Source organism: Amblyraja radiata, chromosome 23, assembly GCF_010909765.2.
Source record: "Amblyraja radiata isolate CabotCenter1 chromosome 23, sAmbRad1.1.pri, whole genome shotgun sequence".
Lineage (NCBI taxonomy): Eukaryota > Metazoa > Chordata > Chondrichthyes > Rajiformes > Rajidae > Amblyraja > Amblyraja radiata.
Window position 1 is genome coordinate 20,645,485 of NC_045978.1, and position 23,852 is coordinate 20,669,336.

General features: G+C 41.7%; 1 protein-coding gene across 8 annotated transcripts in view; it reads left to right on the forward strand.

The window, feature by feature from the left end:
* dido1 (death inducer-obliterator 1) overlaps positions 1 to 23,852 on the forward strand; it is a 112,178-nt gene that overhangs the window by 86,246 nt on the left and 2,080 nt on the right. For all 8 annotated transcript variants that reach the window (XM_033041695.1, XM_033041696.1, XM_033041702.1 and 5 more), the window contains 6 exons: positions 2,417 to 2,546; positions 3,836 to 4,346; positions 8,164 to 8,317; positions 9,470 to 9,559; positions 11,512 to 11,707; positions 22,130 to 23,844. In XM_033041695.1, coding sequence (XP_032897586.1) covers positions 2,417 to 2,546; positions 3,836 to 4,346; positions 8,164 to 8,317; positions 9,470 to 9,559; positions 11,512 to 11,707; positions 22,130 to 23,844 — 2,796 coding nt within the window. The remainder of the gene's footprint in view (positions 1 to 2,416; positions 2,547 to 3,835; positions 4,347 to 8,163; positions 8,318 to 9,469; positions 9,560 to 11,511; positions 11,708 to 22,129; positions 23,845 to 23,852) is intronic.

Consider the following 23,852-nt stretch of genomic DNA (forward strand, 5'->3'; position numbering starts at 1 on the left):
GTGCCTGGAGCATGCTGCCAGAAGTGGTGGAAGTAGATAGGATAGTGGTGTTTAAAAAGTTTTTATATAGGCACATGAACATGGAGGAAGATGCATCATGTGCAGGCAGAAGGAATTAATTTAATTTGGTACATACATCATAGACCATAGGACCTGTTCCTCTGCAGTACTGTTCGATTTTAAAAGTTTAATGATTTTTCAACATTTATGGGTTAAAGATTGTGAAAGTTCCTGTGTAGTATTCACTTTTATTTATGCCGCAAGGGAATTTTTGATAAATAGGGACAAGCTACTGATCTACTGTGGTCTAAAAGGACACCAATTATACACCCAGAGGGTTTATCTGCAAAATGCTTTTTTAACAAATTTAATTTTAGCAAATCTTTAAAACAAATAACAACATGGTGAATTATCTTTGAATTCTGACATTCTGTATCGACCTTAGGTGAGGAGAACCTGCCCCTTTGACCTGCTCATAACACCACATTATTGACTCACTTGTGCGCTCTAAAGTGGTTCGTCAAACCACTTGGTAGTGTGTACTTCTGCTCAAGGAAAGCACGGAAGCATCTTGAGATAGTGAATAAACATAGATATTTTGTTGAGTTTTCTGATGATGTTGGAAGCTGTCAAAACCTCTAAAATTCCATCCCAGATTTAGTTACAATAAAATGGAAAAGACAGGAAGTTAAGAGCAGTATAAATAGGACAGGCATGACATTTGAATTGGAGTAGAGGGTTGGTACTGAAATACAAGGCTTTTATATTTTTTTCCTTATCTGTTCTATGGATTTGAAAAATTTTGCAAAGATCTAATTGGTGGTACTTATTCAGTGCCTTCGGAGGTTGTCTATTGTAGGTTGTTCCATTTCTCAAATCATGTTGGAAACCGGGAACACTCTTATTCAGTACACCTTGAGCTTAGTGCCTGGTTTCTGTTGATCTTCGAGCACTCTTTTCCACTGTCAACCAAAGGTCGTGCTGAAGGCAGTGGTAAATTTGATCATCCGTATCTACCGTTGCTTGGCAATGTGGAAAGTGATCCCTTTTTCTTGCTTTGGTGAGAATCAATATTTGTCAGCTCGGGGTTGAAGAAGTTTTATTCCTGGAGTTGAATCATTGTTTGGGGTAGGGTGATCAGCTTTATGTAGCAGTTGGTGGAGGGCAATTATTTTCCTGGTACACATTGTAATGCCCATGCTTTTGCCCACTATAGTGAACGAATCCAAATGAATAAGGTTGAAATGCATTTGGTTAGTTCTGTCTATGCCAGTGGGAAGTTTATCTGAGGCGGGGTACAGTTTTGAAGGAAGAATGAGACAGAAGACACAGAAGTAAAAATAAGGTGCTAAAGTGACATTCCTGTGAAAGCCTGGGGTCATCCTTGCATATGGAATGGAAGTGTTCTTCAAAGCATCACCCAATCTGCGTTTGGTTTCTCGGTGTAGAAGAGACCACTTTGGGGAAGAGAGACAGCGATGAGAGATTGAAACGTAAGCATGTAGCCTTACTTTATTCAAATTAGCTTTGGAAACAAGGTAGAAATCAATCTTTGTTTCAGAAAATGTTCATTAAGTAGCTTGATAGACAAAATCAATCAATCAAGTTTTATTCGTCACTTGCACATAAGTGCAAGTTCAAGTGATGGTGAGGCAGCATTCCCGGAGAAAAAGGATGGGTGGAGATGCTGTCTGACCTACTGAGTTACTCCAGCATTTTGAGTCTATCTTTGGTATAAACCAGCATCTGCAGTTCTTTGTTTCTCCACTTAGCTTGGTTCTGTAATAGTACTGAATTAAATTTATGGTTCATAGTTGCTCATTGAAGCTGACACTATTTTAGCCATCCTCGGGTCTGTACGTGAGAGCAGTTTTATTGGCACTAGTGAAACGAATCACGGGTAAATTAGGTAACATCGTGCAATCTGCTTCTCATAGATGAGGGCAAGATTAATGCCATGCAAAAGTATTCTGCCAACAGGAATAGAAAAACGAATTAACTGACACATAGAGAATAAAAGCATGAAAACTGGATTAGGAAAAAAATGAAATTGAGGAAATAAAAGATCACATCCCATTTTGTGATATCTATCCAATTTTTATTTAGTGAGTGCAACAACAACAAAAAAAGCATTTCATTGCTCTGTTATGATTGTAGGTTTACGTGATGGGATCAAATTATTCTTTATTTCTCCTGATTTTGTTTTCCTTTATGTATTTTTCAAATTTTCTTTAGAAAATTACTATAGGACCTGAATCCAGTGCATTTTAAATTGCATCCTGAGTACAAAATGTGTAGATTACTGTTTCGGTTAACTGTTGTGCTAGACTGCAATTTGTACATCAGATAATGGTGATTGTGATTTTTGTCATATTCATCAGCTTTTCAAATGACAAAAAAAATTTCTGTCCTTCAGGAGCAAGAAGATGCACACCCTACTCAGAAGACCAATCTCCCGCTACCTGACATCTTCAACAGCATGCTTAAAGACACGACAAATGAACATCGAGCCCACCTGTTTGATCTGAACTGCAGAATCTGTACAGGTAAGCAACACGGACATTTTGGGATATATCATGACCACTACTCAGTGCAACTGGTTTGTGAGAATAAAACATGCACCTCAATTATCGTCATGCTATGAGGCAAAGTAGAAAATTGGCTGTAATACTGCACAAATAATCCAGAGACTACTAACCAACAAATGGCGTTCTAGCCCCACTATGACAGCTGGGTCATTTAAATTTGGTTAAATAAATGAATTTGGAATAAAGAGCACGTGTCAGTAAAGATAACTGAAACTACAGGGTTCAAGATAAGAACACATCTAGTTTATTAGATGTTGGAGAATCTCATTAATTCCTTTTGGCCTATATATAACTCCAGACTTAAAACATTGTAATTATCTCTTAACTCCCCTCTGAAATGGTCTAGAAAGCCATTCATTTTTGGTAAAAACTACTGTACATAATTTAAGTAATGTTCAAGAAACTGGCCATCACCTCAGTCAAACTAGATAGAGAATAAATGTCCCTCATTTATAGTATGACATTTACGTATTCAACAGGTATAAACAATGCTTTTCAATCGATCACATCTGATTATTCTTTAAAAGGGCCTTTGAATTAATCCCTCTCACACAGAGTGTGTAGGGTTTCTCTTTTGAGGTATTTATCTGATTTAAGATTTCAATCACCATCCCAAGCAATGTAGTTACAGCATCACAACAAGCTAATTTTTTTATTTTTTTTTAAGTGTCATTCAAGGACCAATACAACCCTGTGTGGTGCATAAAGTACTTTTTCTTGGTGTATATACAACATTATTTTGTCGGGTGGTAAATCTGTTTCAAGCTTATACAAAGTACAAGGTGCTGGATTAACTGAGCAGGTTGGGCGACATCTGTGGAGGAAATGGATTGTTTTCTTTAGCCTGATTGCAGTATGGGGTGAGAAAGTTGGAAACGAGGTCAGGGTGGGCACAACCTGGCACGTGATAGGTGGATACAGATGGAGGGTGGGGGTTGGTTAGGAGATCAGACTGAATAATAGTTATATAGTCTGATCAGTGATACAAATATTAATTAAAAAGCCGTAATGAAAAACATCAGCTGGAATGTCAGTGATTACATTTGAAAGTTACTGTTTGAATGTAATCAGGTATATACTTGAATATGGAAACCTTGCAAAGAAAAGTGGGGCTACTTTGCTTGGACCAAATTAATTCTGTTGGGAGTGACATATTCCAGGGATAATGCATAAATTGTAGTAAAATCGACCATGTATTTAAAGACCAAGGGTTAAGTTATCTCATTTCTTGATTTGCCCACTTTTAGGTAAAGTTCAAGTCTCGGACGATGAACCAGTGCCTAAAAAGCCAAAAGTGATAGCCAGAAAACCAGAACCAAAAGCAAAACCAAGAGCCAACGTGAGGCAGCAGCAAGAACAGGACCAACGAACATTGACTGCTTCACCACCGAGTGAGCAGCCTGCTACAACCCAAGAAATGACTCCTCTTTCCAAAGCATCAGAAGGCCTGCCAACTACCAATGTGGTTACTACACAGCTCGCTTCAAAACCTGTCCGCAGTTCCTTCATGTCACCAGTCAATAATCCAACCTGGGCTGCTGTGGCCAACCCACCATCCACCATTGTAGTTTCCAGTCTTAGTGTCCCAAAGACTATATTTTCATCTTCAACGCCAACTGCAGTTTCTGGGACAGTGAGAACTGTTAAAAAAGGGGAAGAGGATTTACCAAAATCCATCCTGACATCTGCAGTTCCAAAATCTATACTGTCAAAACCATCAGGGACACCTGAGCAAAAGTACAGAGTATCAACAGCAAGGTGTGTAAGGAGACAACAGGTCTTTTATCCCAAATATAGCTGTCAAAATAATGCAGCAAATTTGCATACAAAATGATTCCAAATAGGTTTGAGAATAAATTTCTATTCAGAAGCTGGGTGGCAAATGGTGCAACCATTCATCTGCAACTTAACATCACTATTTGGATCCCATTAGTACATTTGGATAATGTGCTTTTTTTTTAATGGGGTTGTCTGCCAGTACACAAAAGCCAGCTGGATGTAGCTACTGGAATTTAAAATAAATTCTAAAGTACTGGTTGAAGTTGGGACAGAAATTCCAATTAGCTTTACACTTCTCTCAGCTAATTCGCTGTTTTATTCGTATCACAAACAAAATCCCATTGCTTCTCTTTCTCCCTTACCTTAAATTCTTCCAGTTTTAGTGGAAAACCTATAAATTCAGCAATTAAGCTTTAGATTTGGCAGATGCAAAGTGATGCATTTGGAAAGTCAAATTGGGATTGAACATACACAGTAAATGCTGACAAACAGAAGGATCTTAGCGTTCAAGTCCATAGTTTCTTGAAAATTGCAACATGGTTGATGAATATAGCACGCTATCTTCATGGATCAGAGCTAGGATATAACAGTTTGAATATTATGTTGGAACTTTATAAATCATTGGTTAGACTGCATTTGAAAACTATAATACACAGGAGCAGAATTTGGCCTATTGAGTCCACTCTGCCATTCGATCATGGCTGATATATTTTTCCTCTAAACTCTTATTTTCCTGCCTTCTCCTGTAACCTATGATCCCCTTACTAATCAAGAACTTTACCAATCTCTACTTTAAAGATGGCCAATGTCTTGACCTCTGCACCATTCTGTGGCAATAAATTCCCCAGATTCATCACCCTCTGGCTAAATAAATTCCACCATCTGCATTCTAAAGGTACTTCCTTTTATTCTAAGAGTGTGCCCTCTGGTTCTCGCCTCCCATGACCGGAATCATCCTTTCCAAGTCCACTCTATCTAGGCCTTTCATTATCAGGTAGGTTTCAATAAGATCCCCTTCTCATCCTTCAAATCTCCAGTGACTACAGGCTTAAACGCTTCCCATACATTAACCCAATTGTCCCTGGGATCATTTATAAATCTTATCTGGACCCTCTCCAACACCAGCACATCCTTTCTCACTAAACTGCTCATGATATTCCAAACGTTGCCTCGCCATAGAAAGGATGTGATTGCACACTTTCAGATGAATTTCACCTCCCAAATGAAGTAGTGGATACGAAGCCAAAGGTAATAACCTGGAAATCAGAACCAAAACCGAGGTATTGTGAGATACCAGCAAAAACGAGACAAAGGAATAGTGACCATAAAAGTATCCTGCTTCAACCCAAGAAGTGACTTGACCCCCTAATGCATCAGTGAAATAAGAGGCTTAAATAGGGTAGATTAAGGGAGATTTGAAGAATGTTTTTCTACACAGTGCTTAATGCCTGGAACTCTGCTATACCAGATACACTACGTTTAATCGTTATGCTCATGAAACATTTAGATAAGACACTTAAAGTAAAGCATAGAAGAGCATGGACCTGACATGGACAGATGAGTTAGTGTAGCTGGGCAAAGAGGTCAGGATGGACAGGCCAAAAGGCCCATTTCTGTGCTGTATGATTCTTTGACTTGATTTTGTTAATTAATCTGTCCTGACTAGTTGTAAAAACACTTCAAACTGCCATATGTTTCTTCATCTCAGGGATAATGTTGATATTGTTGAGGCAGAAGTAGATTAAATATTGTTTAGGATAGACATGGCAAAAGAGGCAGTATTAAGCGGTGTGTAGCTTACTTTCCACTAGGCCTGGAGGAAGTATGTTTCAGTCTATTACAAGAAGCAAGGAAGGAAATTGTGGCAGCCCTAACTACAATATTTAAATCCTTCCTGGTCACGCAAGTAGTGTCAGAGGATGGCAGGATTGCAATTGTTGCACTGTTTAAAAGGGAATAAACCAAGTAATTTCAGGTTAGTTGGTGGTGATCAAATTCTATGGAACAGTACAAATCACCATCTGGAAAGGCGAGGATTAAAACATTTTCACGCAGTGGATGGCAGTGTTTGGGCACTGGATGGGAGAGGCAGATTTAAACTCGCCTTCCTGCAGAGGGACGGCGTGATTGATAGCAGTGCAGAAGTTGTAACATCATTGTCACGTGTAACTAGTTGCAGTTAAATGTTTTGTTTTACATACAATCCAGTAAAATCACATTGTAGAAAAGTACAATCATACACGAGTAAAATAGTGCAACGATTATGCCAAAGTACAATGCATTGAATGACCCTGGGGCGAATGGAATTTTTATAGGAGGGTTCCATCTTTAATCGCTTCTGTAAACAATTCATTCTGCAGTGAAACAAATATTTTCGGCTGAGTGACTGCAAACTTAAGCCTGAGCACAGTTTGGCACAAGTTCACTTTGCTCACTAAATGTACTTGAACTTAAGGTTTTTATTTTGGTCAAGCATTTTTTCAACAACAATTATGCTTAAGATGTGAAGTAAACAAACATTGAGGCAAAAAGAAGGAGATTGAGAGATATAAGCAAAAGGTAAAGGCACTTAAAAATAGAAACGTATGTGAGGATGCAGAGGATTTATGGAAAGGCCGATCACAACAGTGAAGGAATGAATACGTTTATTGGCCAAGTATGTACACATACAAGGATTTTGTCTTGGTGCTCCGCTCGCAAGTAACAACACGACATACAGTACAATTAAGAATAAAACATAGTTTAAACATGTGAATGAAATAAAATACCAGAGCAAAAGTAGGCTACAGACTTTTGGTTGTTGAGTAGAGCTACTTCTCATGGGGGGGAAAAAAGCTGTTTTTATGTCTGGCTGTGGTGGCTTTGACAGTCCGGAGTCACCTTCCAGAGGGAAGTGAACATTGTAGATAAAGTTACATTTAACCTGGAGCATCTGGGTAGAGGTAAATATGGAAACTAGCATAGATTCATGCAGGATAAGTCTGAGGTGGTTGGGAGTTTTTCTGGACATGCTGGTACAGAAAATGTGGGAATTAGAGATTATTGTACAAACCATAAGTAACTGATCAATAGAACACAGAATGGTGTTAGAGAGAATCTGGTGAGAAAATATAAAGTCACTAAAATGAGGAACTTTCCATTTTTAAGATGTTAGCAAATATTTTTCTATCAGGATCTATTCCTTGAAGGGTGGAGGAAGCAGAGACTTTTGGATATTTTTAGCAGAGATAGAAAGATTCTTGATAAGAAAAAGGATTAAAAGTTAGACACAAAAAGCTGGAGTAACTCCGCGGGACGCAGCATCTCTGGAGAGAAAGGATGGGTGATGTTTCGATCGAGAACCTTCTTCAGACAAAAGTTACCTGGGGTAGGTAGGACACAGTCATGGTTGCCATCACTGAATGGTAGCAAAGGCGCACGGATAAAGTATTTAAAAAAGGTTTTGAGCCAAAATAGTGGGCAAATCTGCTGCTTTATTAATAGATGGTGCATTCACATATAGAATTTGTTAAACAATTACGGTCTTAACAACACAAGAATGGCAGTGATATCAGGTAGTGTGCATAATGATAAAATAGCCAGAACGATTGAGGATCATTAATGGATTGTCAGGAGTAGGTTGGACATGTCATTATTAGGAAACAAAAGATGAGAAGTGATAAAACTGCTGTTTTTGCGGTTTCAAATGATCAGTAAACAAGCTATTTCATCCACTACCGTTGATTACAAATGTGTAAAATATGAGGTGGGACCACTGCTGACAAAAGATTTTCTGACTGATTTTTTTTGTCTATAGAGTTTCGGAATCAAAAACTCAAGTGGAATTGGATACTTCATTATTTCTTTCTCACCTGGATGCAATTTGGAAAGGATTCATTAACATGCATGGTGTTGCAAAATTTGTTACTAAAGCTTTTCCAGTCTCTGGATCTATTGACTATCTTGTAGAGGTAAGGAAGTCTTTGCCCCATCAGCTCTTTTTGTCTGTATGCATGTAACAGTTAAGGTGACGTCAGTCTTTGAACATTTCTATTGTTAGGGTTGGGTACATTTGTAATCGTTCTTAAGCATAAGAACGATTGGGAGCTGGGAGGGGGAATTCAAATAGTTGAATGTTGATTTTGTTTTTGATCTGTTAAGAAACAGCTTTTTTAATACCAATTATTAAAAATTACCAACCTGATAATTAAGTGAGCTGTCAAGCCATGGGAAAATTGGAAGTGGGTTTCTGATATTCACATAAGAGCAGTCTTGAATTTGGTATTTGAAACCTGAATTTCACCCAACACATTAGCGGGTCAATGTTTAAAGCATCTCGATTGATGTTTGGGATACCAAACAATGCAAGGTGTATTAGGTGAAGAGGATGATAATACAATTGCTGCACTAAATTATTTAAGTTATTCCTCATGTTTGCTGTAATACTGTCACAGTGAACTCTTAATTTTATATACATTGATAATTTCAAGTACTTAGCTGTGTAGTAGTACCAGAATTTTTATTTAATTTTCAGTCAGTTGGCATGGTTAAGCTTGTTTACATCTTCATTTTCAAAGCATCCTGGCAGGTCTTTTGGAACTAAATCCTATGTGACTCAAGTTGGAATGAAAAAAGAGACATGGTTATTGAAATTATCTTTTTTTTTAAAAGTAACTGAAAACAGTTATTGCAAACTGTAGAGATGAGGAACTGCAGACACTGATTTACCAGAAATGTCACAAAGTGCTGGAGTAATTCAGAGTATCTGGCAGCATCTCTGGAGCAAGGACCCAACCCAAAACCTCACCTATCCGTGTTCTCTGCCTCACTCGCTGTTACTCCAGCACTTTGTGTCTTTTTTGGTAAAACAAGCATCAAAATGGTTTACCTGTGTGAACAGATAATGATCACCAAAAGGATTTCTCAACCTCTAATGGCTGAGGCCAATTTATCAATAACTGCTACGAGCAATTAGATGCTTCTCTTCGTGATGAAATTCAGCATTTTTTTAGCAAATCTAATTTTGTTTTTATCATTGTTATCAATGATAATGGGGGTTGGTGATGCAGGGGGTAATTTACTTGTAAAGTTTTCATTTTTTAATTATCTTTCTGTTTTGGTAGGACTTGCCAGACACAATTCATATTGGTGGCAGAATTTCACCCCATACAGTATGGGATTATGTAGGAAAACTGAAGTCATCTCTCTCCAAGGTATTGCACTTTTAATCTGCGTAATAACTAGGATCTGTAGACTACCAAAACAATTTGTTCTCCTAAATTTATATACATAATTTTTGCTTCATTTATGCAGAGATTTTCTTGTTGCACAGAATAATTCACCATAAAATAAAATCATTTCACTTTCCAGCGGTTATTCGGATTTTTCAGTTCTTGCAAAAAAACATCCATTCAGCAATGTGTAGACTACTCCCTTCTGGCAGACATGAGGAGCCAGAAGCACACTGAACATGATCTCTTTCATCATGCTGGCTGTAGAACAATGGTGAATTGATGTCTGATTGTGGGGGCACTGGTGTTGTAGGTGACAGGCTTGGGAGGATAGACAACAATTGGAAGGGGACAAGATGCGATTTGTACTCGCTAGAATTTAGAAAATTGAGGGGGGATCTTATAGAAACTTACAAAATTCTTAAGGGGTTGGACAGGCTAGATGCAGGAAGATTGTTCCCGATGTTGGGGAAGTCCAAAACAAGGGGTCACAGTTTAAGGATAAGGGGGAAATCTTTTAGGACCGAGATGAGGAAAACATTTTTCACACAGAGAGTGGTGAATCTCTGGAATTCTCTGCCACAGAAGGTAGTTGAGGCCAGTTCATTGGCTATATTTAAGAGGGAGTTAGATGTGGCTAAAGGGATCAGGGGTATGGAGAGAAGGCAGGTACAGGATACTGAGTTGGATGATCAGCCATGATCATATTGAATGGCGGTGCAGGCTCGAATGGCCGACTCCTGCACCGATTTTCTATGTTTCTATGATGCTGGTGCTGGTAGCATGGAAGGATTAATTATTCTTCCTGTGGCAATAAATTTGTTAATTAAACTATTTATGGTGATTGGACAACTGCACTTTCCTGACAGATAGCTGCATAAGTAATCGGTCAGATCTTCCCTGCTCGGCAGCTGAAACGGTTTATCTCCAAGTGATGAGTCTGAAGAAGGGTCTCGACCCGAAACGTCACCTATTCCTTCTCTCCATAGATGCAGCCTCATCCGCTGAGTTTCTCCAGCATTTTGTACCTCCCTTAGCTTTTTAATGAGTTTTAAATAAGGGATTTAAGGAAGGAATACGAAAACTTGGGCCTAGTTGGTGGTTAAAATTGGGGATGATCAAGAAGTTGTTATTGGTGAGAGATTTGAGAGATGTGGGCAAAGAGGAGATTACTGAGGAGAAAAATGAATTTATGCAAGGATTTGGAAATGATGCCATTTTTAAGAGGCTTTGCTCAATTGTGAACCAGTATACTATGGATGCAGGAAGAAGATCAGCAGGACTGGTGCGGGTTAGGATAGAGGTTGCAGATTATTGTCCTACGTCTGTAGGTTACCGCCTGTGTGGAATTTGCATGTTCTCCCTGTAACTGTGGGTTCCCTCTGGGTGCTCTGGTTTCCTGCCACATCCCAAAGATATGTGGGTTTGTAGGCACATTGATTCTCTGTAAATTGTCCCGAGTGTGGGTAGCGGATGCAAAAATGGGATAAAACTAGTGTGAACGGGTGATTGACAGCCAGTTTGGACGATGGGCTGAAAAGTCTGTTTCCATGCTGTATCTTTCGATCAATTTAAAATACGATAGCAAAGTGGTCAAGCCTTAACTGCTCTCTATACAAAGCAAAGTAGCCAGGAAGTCGCACAATTCAAGGGGATTTTTGGGGGATGGGCAATTAATACTGACTCCAGCAGCGCAATGCTATCCAGAGCAATGTTTGGTGAGGAATATTTTGGCAAGGAATAACTCAGGTTCATATCAGCCATGAAATAATTAAGTCGAGGGAGTGGTGGGTCTGAAGACATTGGCAACATGCTGTATATACATTGAGGTACATTTTGTAATGGTCAGGGTCATTATAGAACTATAGCTACTGGTTGCAGTCTGGCTTGTGTTGAGTGATTTCTGCTTTGTTTTCTTTCCATGACAAATGCAGGAAGTCTGTCTCATTCGTTTTCACCCAGCCACGGAGGAAGAGGAGGTCACCTACATCTCGCTGTACTCCTACTTCAACAGTCGCGGGCGTTTTGGCGTAGTGGCAAATAACGCCAGACACATCAAGGACCTCTATCTAATTCCGCTTGCTGCTAATGACCCGATTCCTTCCAAATTATTACCTTTTGAGGGCCCAGGTAAGAGCAGATTATTTAGAAACATGATTAGCAAAACGCCAGGTGAACAGCAACTTGCTAATAACCTGCTGGCTCACATTATCACTTTAAGGGCTCATAACCTGGTGTATACATGTAGCCAAACAATTACACCTCTTTTTGAGACTTCACTCTCCTGTTTCCCCTGTTGTTAAGATTTTAGTTTTGCATTATTTGAGTGAGTTCACTCTGCTTGCATTCCCTGTCCTTCCACAATCTGAGCGCACATAATACTTGCAACATTTCTTTTTCCACCATATGTGGGAACCCAGGCTGACTGGAAGAATGTATTATAGACCTGGGATGGTGGGAGTGACTTGTCCACGATTTACATCTCCCGCGATTCTACACCCGTTTCCCACAACATTGCAGGGTGTTGTGGACATGAATGTTTCTCCAAGGTTTGTGGCATTTTGCCAAAGACTTGGCACAGTGGCGCAGCGGTAGAGCGCCGGAGACCCGGGTTCGATCCTGACTATGGGTGCCGTCTGTACGGAGTTTGTACGTTCCCCACGTGACCGCGTGGGTTTTCGCCGAGATTTTTGGTTTCCTCCCACACTCCAAAAACGTACAGGTGTGTAGGTTAATTGGCTTGGTGTATATGTAAATTGTCCCTGGTGTGTAGGACAGTGTTAGTGTGCGGGGATCACTGGTCGGTGCGGACACAGTGGGCTGAAGGGCCTGTTTCCGCGCTGTATCTAAACTAAAACTAAATTAAATATGTAAATTAAATCTACCCAGTCAACACACAGTAATGAGTGAAATCTGTAAATAGTGTACTTGGATAATTCTGGAGTTGCAATTGACAGTGCAATGTAATCACTACTTGGTATCATGTGACTTTCTAGCAGTTAAAATCCGTTCCAAAACAGATGTTAATGTAGTTTTATCAGGTTGAGAGTCAATTTTGGACAATGCTTGCAAAATCTAATGCAATGGATTTGTTGAGTGTTTGCCATTGTCAGTCCCGTGTTACATAAGCATGCTCACTTCAGACATTTGAGGAGAAACAAGTCGCGCTTAATAGTTTGAGCAGTCTTAACTTCGTGGATTTTTTTGATTGTACCAAAGCTATTGGAGCAACTTCAAGATTAAAAAAAAGGTAAGTCCAAAAAGTATGAAATGACTATCACTTGCGTGGCATACAATATTCTTGGTGGAGGCAAAGGTATATTTTAGTACAAATTTACTTTCTCTTTGAGGTTATCCTATGAATTAATATACCAAAAAACAAGCTTTTTCTGGCATTCCATCATATTACAGCTTTTTACTTCCTTCTCATTATAGGGTTTTGCAGTGAATTATGCCTTTGATTTTCTTTTAAAGCCATGATTCTTTTATTGGACTTTAATGTGCATGTTAAATTGCCTGAACAATGCAATGCAGCAAACAAGGAACTAGAGCCATATACAATAACAGCAGTCTACTGAGGCAATAGAGTTTGGGGGTGGGAATTTTTAATAGTACCTCATCAGTGTATATCAGCTACTAAAATTCTTAACTACAGATGTGTCCTTCATATTTTTTTTAAACTACATTTCTAAATATCTGTGAAGATTATCACGATGCGTATTACTTTAGCAATGCTACAGAACGAAAGAAACTGAGGCCATTTTGGAGATGTAGAGTTCTCAGCAATCTTGTATTTCATCATTATATATTTATGGAGCAAACTGCACATTTAGGATTTGACTTTTAGTTTCTTTTCTGGAACACTTTTTAAATTGGGTGGTTTCTAATATCTTCACACCTGTGTATTTTGTGTAGAAAATGTTTTTTTTTAATCGTGTAACTTTGTTTTTTACATAACTATTATTAATAAAGTTATTTCCAGAACATTGCATTTGGGATTTGTTTGAATTTGAAATGTCTGGCAGTGGATGAGATCAGCGGCTGGTACCGTGATGCCAATCGTGGAGATGTAACTCCGGATCTCTTAATATTTAAAGTTCAGAGCCTTGTAAGGGATTGGGCATCTGGTATTGTAGGGTTTGATGTGGTCAGCAGCACCATGTTTCTTCAGCATTCAAGTCTGGGGAAACACCTTTATTTTTTTTCAGTGTTGATGGGAAAGGAAGTCCCTGCTTACTATGCATTGGCCTCAGTGGGTTCAATGGCTGCCATTTGTATTTATCACCAGACCTATTTGCTCCATGAAAATAAATATTAGAAAGTTCAATCGGTTCACACTTCTGTTTATAAACTGCAAAAAAATGATACACCAGCAATGTATCATTTTTGTTTAAAACCATAGCACGTTCCATCATGTTCTAATTCTAACGTGGTTTTCTCTGCAGCTATGTAACTGTTGATCTGTTGTCAACAGAATGCTGCCAGTTTTACCTTTTTGCTTTTCCAATATATTGCACTCTCTACATGTAGAGTTACTGATCTGTCCAATTCAAGAGTGTCAACACCTGTTCTTATGAGACATTTAATCAAGTTGACTTTGCAGTCATGACTCCAACAAAGATAATGGACACACTGCTGCCATTTACATTGCTATGTAGTCTGTGTGACTGACTAAAATTTGACCAATCCTGAAGACTTCATTGATAGCTGGGATTAGTTTTATTCTTGGGAAATTAAAGCATAAATATATTCAGGAAAAATAAATCTAGATCATTAAACCCCATTCCTTTTTTTTGCTAACTATTGATCTTTCTACCTTTTCATGTTAGCGTTTAATGTGTCCTGGAGTACATTTATTTCTCCTGGACAATAGTAATTCCTAACAATTTACTGAGGTTTATAATATTACCTTTATAAATGGGCTTTGGTTTGTTCTGTCCCAAAAGTGTATATTTTTTAGCTCTGGTTTATGTGGGGAAATTTGCATGAAATTGGCTACCATGAAGGTACAAAAAGAGAGCAGTGTAGAGTGAGTAGAGGTACATTTGTCAAGCCCCTTTCAATCCTTTTACAATTTACAACTGCTTTTATTACCACTTGATAGAGTGCCAGTTAAATTCAGCTTCACCGTTTGTAATGATGGGTTTGAACTTCGCAGCTCAAATGCCAAAGCTTACTAGTTGGGAATTTGGTCCTTCATAAAGTTATTATTTTTGATAATCTTCTCCTTCACAGTACCAATGAATCAGAAAGAATTCCAGAAGCATCATGCACCTGATGTGAGAATTAGCAGTAAATTGCAGAATTTAATCCCCCAAATTAGTCTAATGTAAAGATCTTGAATGCTGCTTTAATTGATATGATACGCTAAATTGAAATATGTCCCACAACAAAATTTGGAACGTGAGACTTTAGTCTTGATTTGATCTTTGCCTTTCTTTCTTTGCTTATCCTATCCTTTATTGACCAGTAACTCAGCAATTCCTGAAATGAAATTCCTGTTGTGTGTCTGCACCTGAGAGAGATACAAAAGGTTGCCAACATGTTGGCAAGAGAGCATCTGCAGTGATTTGATCTCCATGACATACCGAGATGATGGTGAGCACTTGGAATCCTGTAAATGTCTGACTGCATCTCCTATTGTGAAAACACAGATTTTAATTGTAGTTGGGAAATTTTCCTTTCAGTTGCACCATCACTTCCCATCATTAGTACCTTCCCAGGTTTAACATTCAGTAATTGTCTTGCATCAGCAATGTAATTTGGTTGTGAATGCGCTAGTGTCAAGAGTGTTTCATTGTCATATATACCAGGATTAGAACAATGAAATTCTTGTTCGGGCCCATTAACACAATAACATACAGAAATACAAATAATCAGTCATCTCACTAGGTTAGAGCTGTAAATAGGACAATAACTTATGCTAACAATAATCAGGAACTCATGTTAAGATTAGCATTTCTAGTAGAAACACTGCAATAATTATATAAACTTCTATGAATAACATGAGTCATACAACACATAAGCAGGCTCTTTGGCCCACTGTCTTTATGCTGACTATCAAGCAAATGCTTTTTGTTTACTCCCCACCTTTCCATCAACTCTCCCCAATTTCCACCACTCACCTAAATGCTACAAGCAATTTACAATGGTCAATTAACTTACCAATTTGTGGTGGGGTGGTGGTGCTCTCTTTCCACCAGAGAGCATCTGGTGAAAACCCTTTCTGTCACGAGTAGGTACAAAGTGCTGCGGTAACTCAGTGGGTTGAGACATTCAATGTATAGCCAATTCCTGACTTCATTGGTAAGATATTTTGTGAGTACTTGGGAGATTGGGTCAATAGAGGATTACAATGAATCAAACTAAACCTCACCTGAGTAATGTTAGTGTGAAGAAAAGTCTCGACCTGAATTGTCACCTATTCCTTTTCTCCAGATATGCTGTCTGACCCACTGAGTCACTCTAGCTTTTTGTGTCTGTCTTCAGTTGATCAAATGGATCTCCTGTTAATAAATTCATCGTCTGCACTCTGACAGTTGTTAATCAGAACAAGAGGAAAACTTCCAGCGGCTGTAATGAGTGGGCATCCAGGTTGTCTGACATAAATGTTTATCAACAGGGGCAGGAACTTACATAGTGCATCAACCCTGTAAATCCCGCACATCCGTCATGAATATTAGGTGCTGGAGGGCAGCCAGCCTAAAAAGCATAGTTTTGCCTCTATTGGCACAGTGCACTGGTCAACTCTTGAAATCCTGGGATTTGAAAGGATCCAAACTCACGTTGGTAGATCTTCTGCTGAAAGCTAGGGTACATTGAGTACATTTTGTGGGATAAAGTTTGATTCATGGTACTAGTGCCTTAAATCATGAAAATAGGCTGTTCCTCGGATTAAAATAGAAGCTGCAATTCACAAGTTCAAGTTCAATCGTATTCTGTAATGAAATCACCGAAGACTACAAGCAAAACAGCAAAGCTAAAGAAGATTGCTCTCAAAGAATAACATTTATAGAGTTTCACACAACAAAGGTTTGGATAATTGGATGAAATAAGTCGATACGCCCATCCCAATCCCTCTACGTTCTCTGTCGGATCTCAGCCATAAAAAGTAAAGCCCCTGAGTTCATTGTATTATATTGAATCCTAGGCAGACATTTGAGATGCTACAATTGCCTGGAAACTGTTGCTAATCACTATCCAGTCATGCCTTCAATTACTACCAAACTGAGTATTCTGCTGCTCACTCAGAGAGTGGCTTTTGCCTATAGCATCATAGAGTTTTCAGGGTTGATGGAACCAGTAAATTAGTAGCATCTCTATCACTTTTTGTAATCAAGAAAACACAGTTAGATGTTAAAATGAAGCATTTTTAAATCAAGAAACTACATGATGGCCCTCAATTGTAGAATAGTACGCAAAAAAAGTTATATTAGGAGACAGTCCCTAGTCAGATTTGATTTGTACCTAATTTAATATCTTTGTCATTATCACCACAGATTAGTAAAAGGTTATGCTCAAAAATGTATTTCAAAAGAAGAAAGAAATAGCCAGTATGGTAGCACTTCCTCACAACCTCAGACTGTCCCAGAAAAAAATCATTAACCCAGATTCATTACTTTAGAGAGGTCATTAGAAAATAAAGACTGTACTTGTGTGCAGCAACACCAAGACAACATTGAGACATGGGCTGTGAAGTGGCAAGGAATATTTATACCCAAGTGCTGGGCAGTGATTATCTCCACAAAGAACGAGTTCAACGCCAACCTTTAACATTAGGTGGCATTACCAACATCAAGGTTCTCACCATGAACACCCATTGACCAGAAGCTCAACTGGACCGGCTGCATAAAGATTCTGGCTACAAGAGCAGGTCAGAGGCTGAGTATTCTGAAGAAGCGACTCACTGCCTTTTCACACGACAAGGCCCAAGTCAGAAATATGATGGGATTCTCTACTTGCCTGGTTGAATGCAGTGTCAATACCAGCATTCAAGCCAAAACCACCGCTTGATTGGCAAAGGAAGACACAAAGTGCTGAAATAACTCATCGGTCCAGGCAGCATCTCAGGAGAACATTGAGTGGTGACGTTTTGGGTTGTGGCCCTTTTTCAGACTCTTGATTGGCACCCTGTCCACCACATTCATTCCCTCCTCCACTGGCACACACACCATGACTGCACTGTACCAGCTACACAATTTACTGGGTTACTGGCCCATGCTACTCTGACAGCACCTCTCAAACCTGCAGCCTCTACCAACAACGATGCGAGCAACAGGTGGTTTAGAACACCATCATCTTCAAATCTGCTACTCAGTCTCACCACCCTGACCTGGAAATATATCACCATGCTTCATTGCTGCTGTGTCTAAATCTAGAAACTTCTTGATAACAGCACTGTGGGAGTACCTTTACACGAAGAACAGCATCGGTTCAAGATGGCTTACTACCGCACCACTGCACAAATTAGAGATGGCTCTAAAGCTCTGGCCTTGCCTCTGACATCCAGGTTGCCCAAATAAATTTGAAATCGTATATATATAAATTGTGGCAATTTTACCATCATTGACAAGTCCTACCAAAATAATTACTCTTTAATCTATCGTTTAGGAAGGAAATTGATTGAAAGACAAGGCAAACATTTTGTTTTGCTTTGAATAACTGTATTTGATCACATCCGCACAACTGCTGGAATAACCAAATGCAGAAAAGAAAATTCTGATTTTCCTCTGCTGCACACCAAGATTCGCCAGGACTGGCTGCTGAGCTCCTGCATTAGATTCAAATGTACAAACTTCATAGGGGCATGGTTTGCTGACTAACCATAGCATTTAAATAGAATTACATCTGTAATTTTTCAATAATAGCATCAAAAACTGATGATTGACAGTTTCTGGGGTTTTTTCAAATTCTTTCTCCCAAACCAAGAATTTACCTTCACCTAATAATATGCAACGTCCATATACATTGTGGCTTTCAGTTCAATTATTTTTGCATTTTGTGTTCCAAATACATGCTTTAATTTTTTTTCCAACTTTAACTGATTCACAATGAGTCAATGCAGCAGGACGAGGTAGGTTCCAACCTCCTGTTAAGTAAAAAGAAAATTTCAGAAGATTTAATTTCAACTGAATCCCTGGTTGAGGCAGATGTTAGCACATCAAAAAACTGACGCCTGTGTTTTTTTAGTTCTTAATAGCCACACTTTATGGTGAGTTTGCAACTAAGACGATTTCATTCCCCAGGGTATTTAAGACAGTTTCTGATAGAGGGGAAGATTGTTTTTTTTTTTAAATGACAAGTCCAAAATGTGTGTTGAGTGAAGGGTGAACAGTTGTGAATGTGGTTTACTATTTTGGCGAAGGAGGTGGGTCACTATTGTTCTGCCTTGGCGGACCTCTGGTTTTACACATTAATATTAAAATGGCAGTTATCAGTTTAAACAAAGGCTTGGCAAGAAAGCATCCAGGTAGATCCAGTGTGCATCGCAGCGCCCTCCGCCCGTACGTTGTGGAATTCACATGGGAATCCCATCCGCAGCCTCTTATTCAACTGCCCCCACCCCAAACCTCAAAACAAGTATCAATCAATCTTTTTTTTTCAATGTCCATTCCCAACATTATCCAGTTTTGTTTTTATCTCCCATGATTTGTTCCTCAATGTAAAGCATTGAGACATTTCACTCCATCTAAGTGCTAAAACCACCAAGAGGTTTTTAATTGAAAGGCAGCAGAAGTAGATTTAATGACAATTGCTTAAATACGTGAACCAGACTCGTGGACCAGGATCGACGAGAGCAGGATAATTGGCTCGTTCACACCTTCCCTGCCCTGTCTGATTCTGAAGTCGCTTCACCTGGCGTCACGGGGTCTTTTGGTCAAGACTGAAAAGTGAGGTTGATTCAGCACCGAGGGGGAACATTTCGGCGTTGTGGAGGCTTCCGTGCGTCACCGGATAATACTAACATCTGTCCTCTTCAAGTATCTGTAATACCTCCACCTGGAATATACAGATAGGGACTGTTGGCGGCCTGGAGGTCACCTGCTTCTAAAATATTGGCTTTTAGTGAGGGGGAAGTCTTCAAGAGTCCCAATGTTCAGTGCGTTTTCCTGCCGCTGGAGTTAGCCGCACCACTTGAAATCGACCTCGGCGTTTCCATCTTTTACCAAGGCGGTTCTCATGGTGAGTCCCAGAGCACTGATATTGTCCCCCGCTCCAGGAGACTTGCTGAACTTAGTTGCGTTGCAATAGTTCTGGTTGAGATCATTCCTTTTTATCCCCCTGGATAAGTTGTTAGTTGCGGAACATTTCCTGAAGCTGTGCGCCTTCCTCGCGAATCTTTGTATTCAAGTGTACGCGTTGGACTCTGGAAGGATGAGGGGAGATCTCATTGAATTGTACCGAATAGTGAAAGGCCTGGATAGAGTGGATGTGGAAATGATGTTTCCAGTAGTGGGATGGGACCAGAAGGCATAGCCTAGGGAAAAAAAGGATCCATTTAGAAATGAGAAGAGGATGAATTTCTTCAAAGATAGACGCAAAATGCTGGAGTAACTCAACGGGACATAGTGAGACAGCACAGAAACAGGCCCTTCAGCCTACAGTGTAAATGCTGACTATTGAGATCTAGTCCCATGTACCAGTACTTGGTCCATAGGCTTGTCCTTTGCAGCCCAACCTCTGGTCTCGATACTGTTGGGAGAGGAAGCGGTCAACATCAGCGCACTGCGGTGTGCCTCTGCCCATCTGTCTAGAAATGGGAGCGCGAGTGTTGTGTTGGACGAGTCGTGGTGAAAATTCAGAGCCCATTAGAATAGAATTGGCAATACGCTGTGGTGTGTTAGTTTGTACCATGCCATGCAAAGCAGTTGTAGCTGGAGGGTGTGGATGGGCGAATGGTCCAGCAATGAATCTGGAGAGTTCTCTTCCATGCTCCCATTCTGCATCGAGTGTGCTGGCGCAACCGAATACAGAGAATGATATAGACTAGGGTTCAAATGATGACCGAGAATGGCGCTGAACCATTCGCACAATGTTTGTATGAAGTTGTGCGCTTTAGTGTTCAAGCTTGCTGAATCTTGAATCATGAATGTAAACTAGTTTCCCTCTCTGTGGACTAGAAGTCTCAGTCTGATATTTAGTAGTAACTGGAATTCATTGCCACCGATGGCTGCGGAGGCCAAGTCAATTGATATTTTTAAGGCGGGGATTGACATATTCTTGATTAGTATGAGTGTCAGGGATTATGGGGAGAAGGCAGGAGAATGGGGTTAAGAGGGAAGGATAGATCAGCCATGGTTGAATGGCGGAATAGACTTGATGGGCCGACTGGCTTAATTATTTCCTATAATTTATGAACTTAGTAAGCGAACTTTACCGCAAACATTGAAATCGCCTCGGTTGCTGTGGTTGGAGTTTTAGGTGATGACTCCAGTCCAGAGTTTCCCTGTAAATTGGACATTTGGCCTTCTGTGCACTCTCTCCATTCCCTCCCCGAAGTCTCCATCATCCCAGCTGCTTCCTCCATCCTTTTCTCCTTTCGCTGCCTACTCCTATCTTCCCTCCGAGTTTAGACTGTCAATACCTGCCAGATTTCGCCAATCCCCATCCCGCACTCCGCGTGGCTTTAATAGTTTTAACAAAATGAGGTGCAGAATGTTCGCGGAGATGGGATGGGCGATGGATACTGATGTGTACTTAAATATTGTATGCGGATAGAATGTATGTGTAAATTAAGTCGTGCTGAATAATATCCATATTGACCAAGCTTTAATCTCCCAGTGCTGGAGGAAATCGGCATCTGTGGCGGGAAATGGACAGACGACGTTTCGAGTCATATCTTCTTTCAGACTGATTGGAGTAGAAGGAGAGAGAAACCTACAGCGATCAATCTGAAGGGTCCAGATCCGAAACGTCACCTGTCCATTCCCTCCACAGATGCTGCCTGGCCCGCTGAGTTCCTCCAGCACTTTGTGTTTTGCTCAGGATTCCAGCATTTGAAGTTCCTTGCGCTTCCATTTAATCCTCGTTTTCTCTGTATCAATGGCCAAGTTCTGAAGATGGGAACATTGTACTTGATTGGAGGGATTGGTCCAACTCGGAGACAGTCCGTGTTTAGGAAGGAACTGCAGATGCTGGGTTACACCAAGGTCAAACCCAAAATTCTGGAGTACCTCAGCGGGTCAGGCAGTTCTTGAGAAAATGAATAGGTGGCGTTTCGGGTCGGTACCCTTCTTCAGACAGTTCTTGTTCTTCCGTAAGCCTGAATCGCCTGATGCAAACTTCTCTTAACTCTGATTGAGGGAGTTCTGGGTTGACAGAACGTCGGCGGGACATTTAGTAAAATCCAGTCTCTTCCGCAACGCGTTGCGCCCGTTTTTGTTTCTTAGTCACTGATTAACAGAGATCAAATTAGATGAGTTCGGATACATTCAAATGTTTTTCTAAATGTGAGACCAGTGGGAGGCGGGATGTCCTCAGTGGTTAAGTTGATGTGGAGTGCGCTGGAGATCACCTGACTATTGACCACATTATTTATCTTGTCCGCTGCAGGTTTGGAAAAGAGTCGACCCAATCTCATCCTGGGGCTGGTCATCCGGCAGAAGGCCAAGAGGCGGCAGCAAGACCTCGAGCCCGCCAGCCTCCCCGAGTCCGAGAAGCCTGAAGCCACCAGCTCGGAGGAGAAAAGGAGTCGGCTCTCTGTGGCTGAGGAGATGGAGGTGCAACGTTACACCGCGTCCATGGTCAGAGAGAGCAAGCTCGCCAAACCCCACGCGTTGCCCGGAGAGCCGGACGCCTCAACCCCTCCTCAGGTCTCCCCACCCGCCGAGCTCCGCGGGGAATCGGTCCCACCACTGGCCAAGGTCCACAACGCGAGCACCGCCGCCCCGACTCAACCACCGGCCGGCGCCAACTCGACGGCCGCGCCCGGCGGCTCCGCGTCCAAAGTGGCCAACCCCCTCCAACACATCCTCCAGACTCTCTTCGGTGGCAAGAAAACCTTCGACAAAGCCAAGGACTCTCCCGACTCTGCGGGCTCCACCCCGGAGCCAGAAGCGGGCGCCTCCTCCACCCCACTGATAGACCCCATCGTCCAACAGTTTGGGCAACTGAAAGAAGACAAGGCGGAGCCCGAGGTGGAGGACGATGACAACCGGCCCTATGACCCAGAGGAAGAGTACAAGCCCGAGGCCGAGAAGGTCTACGACCTCGAGGATGCATACGACCCGGCCGACGAGACCATCCTGGAGGAAGCCATGGTGACTGTGGTCGGGGGCGCGGTTCCAACCATGGACTCCAAGAACAACGGCGCGGCCCCCGATCTCTACCTCCCACCGCTCTCCGTCTCCTCGTCCATCCAGGAACAGCAGAAAATGCTGGATACCTTGAACAAGCAGATCGAGGAGCAAACGCGCCAGCTGGAAGAGCAGGAAGAGGCGCTGAGGCAGCAGCGGGCGGCCGTCGGGGTCTCCATGGCTTGTTTCTCAGTTTCGGACGCTTTGATGTCTCCGCCGCCCAAATCTTCCCACAAATCCGACCCGTTCGACATGTCGGAGGCGGCCAAAGGACAGCTTCCTGGCCCCGAATCCACCCCCTCCTCCTCCGCGGGACCATCTCAAGTGATTGACCAGCGCCGGGACCCCCGGCAAGCCGCCGTTAGGAGAGCGATCCCCAACCAGCTCCCGGGCGCCCGGAAGGAGGTGCTCGGGGAAAGCGCACCCGCTCCGGCTGACCAGCTACTCGCTCCTACTTACAGCAGCCCCAGTATCCAAGTCGCGGCGCCCACCGTCGGGGCTAGACTTCTCCAGGAGCCCGCGGCGCCCGCCCCCCAGACGGGCGGGGATGTCCCGGCCCCTGGTGGGATCTCGGTGCAGCCGCCGGTCTCTCTGGAAACGATGCCGGCGCCGGTGTGCGCGCCCCAAACGCTGGCTTTGGTGGACCAGGTGCAAGTCGTCCAACCTCCGACCAAAGGTCTCCTTCCCACCCCAATTCTCCCACCCCTCCTGGGACCCACGTTCGCCAACGCCGGCTGCTTCCCCTCGCCTGTCCGTGGACCCCAGAGCTTCGGGAACAAGCAGGACAACTTCCACTCTTCCGCCATGCAGCAAGCGATGGGACCTTACCCAAACTTCCAGCATCCTAACAACCAGCCCGACTTCAACCGGGAGACGCGACCTCCGTTCCAGCAGCAGAAGCCACCGTCGCATTTCACAAGAGGAGCTCCGGGCCCCCGGTACCGCTTCCAAGGGCAGCAGCACCTTGGCTACGGCAACCA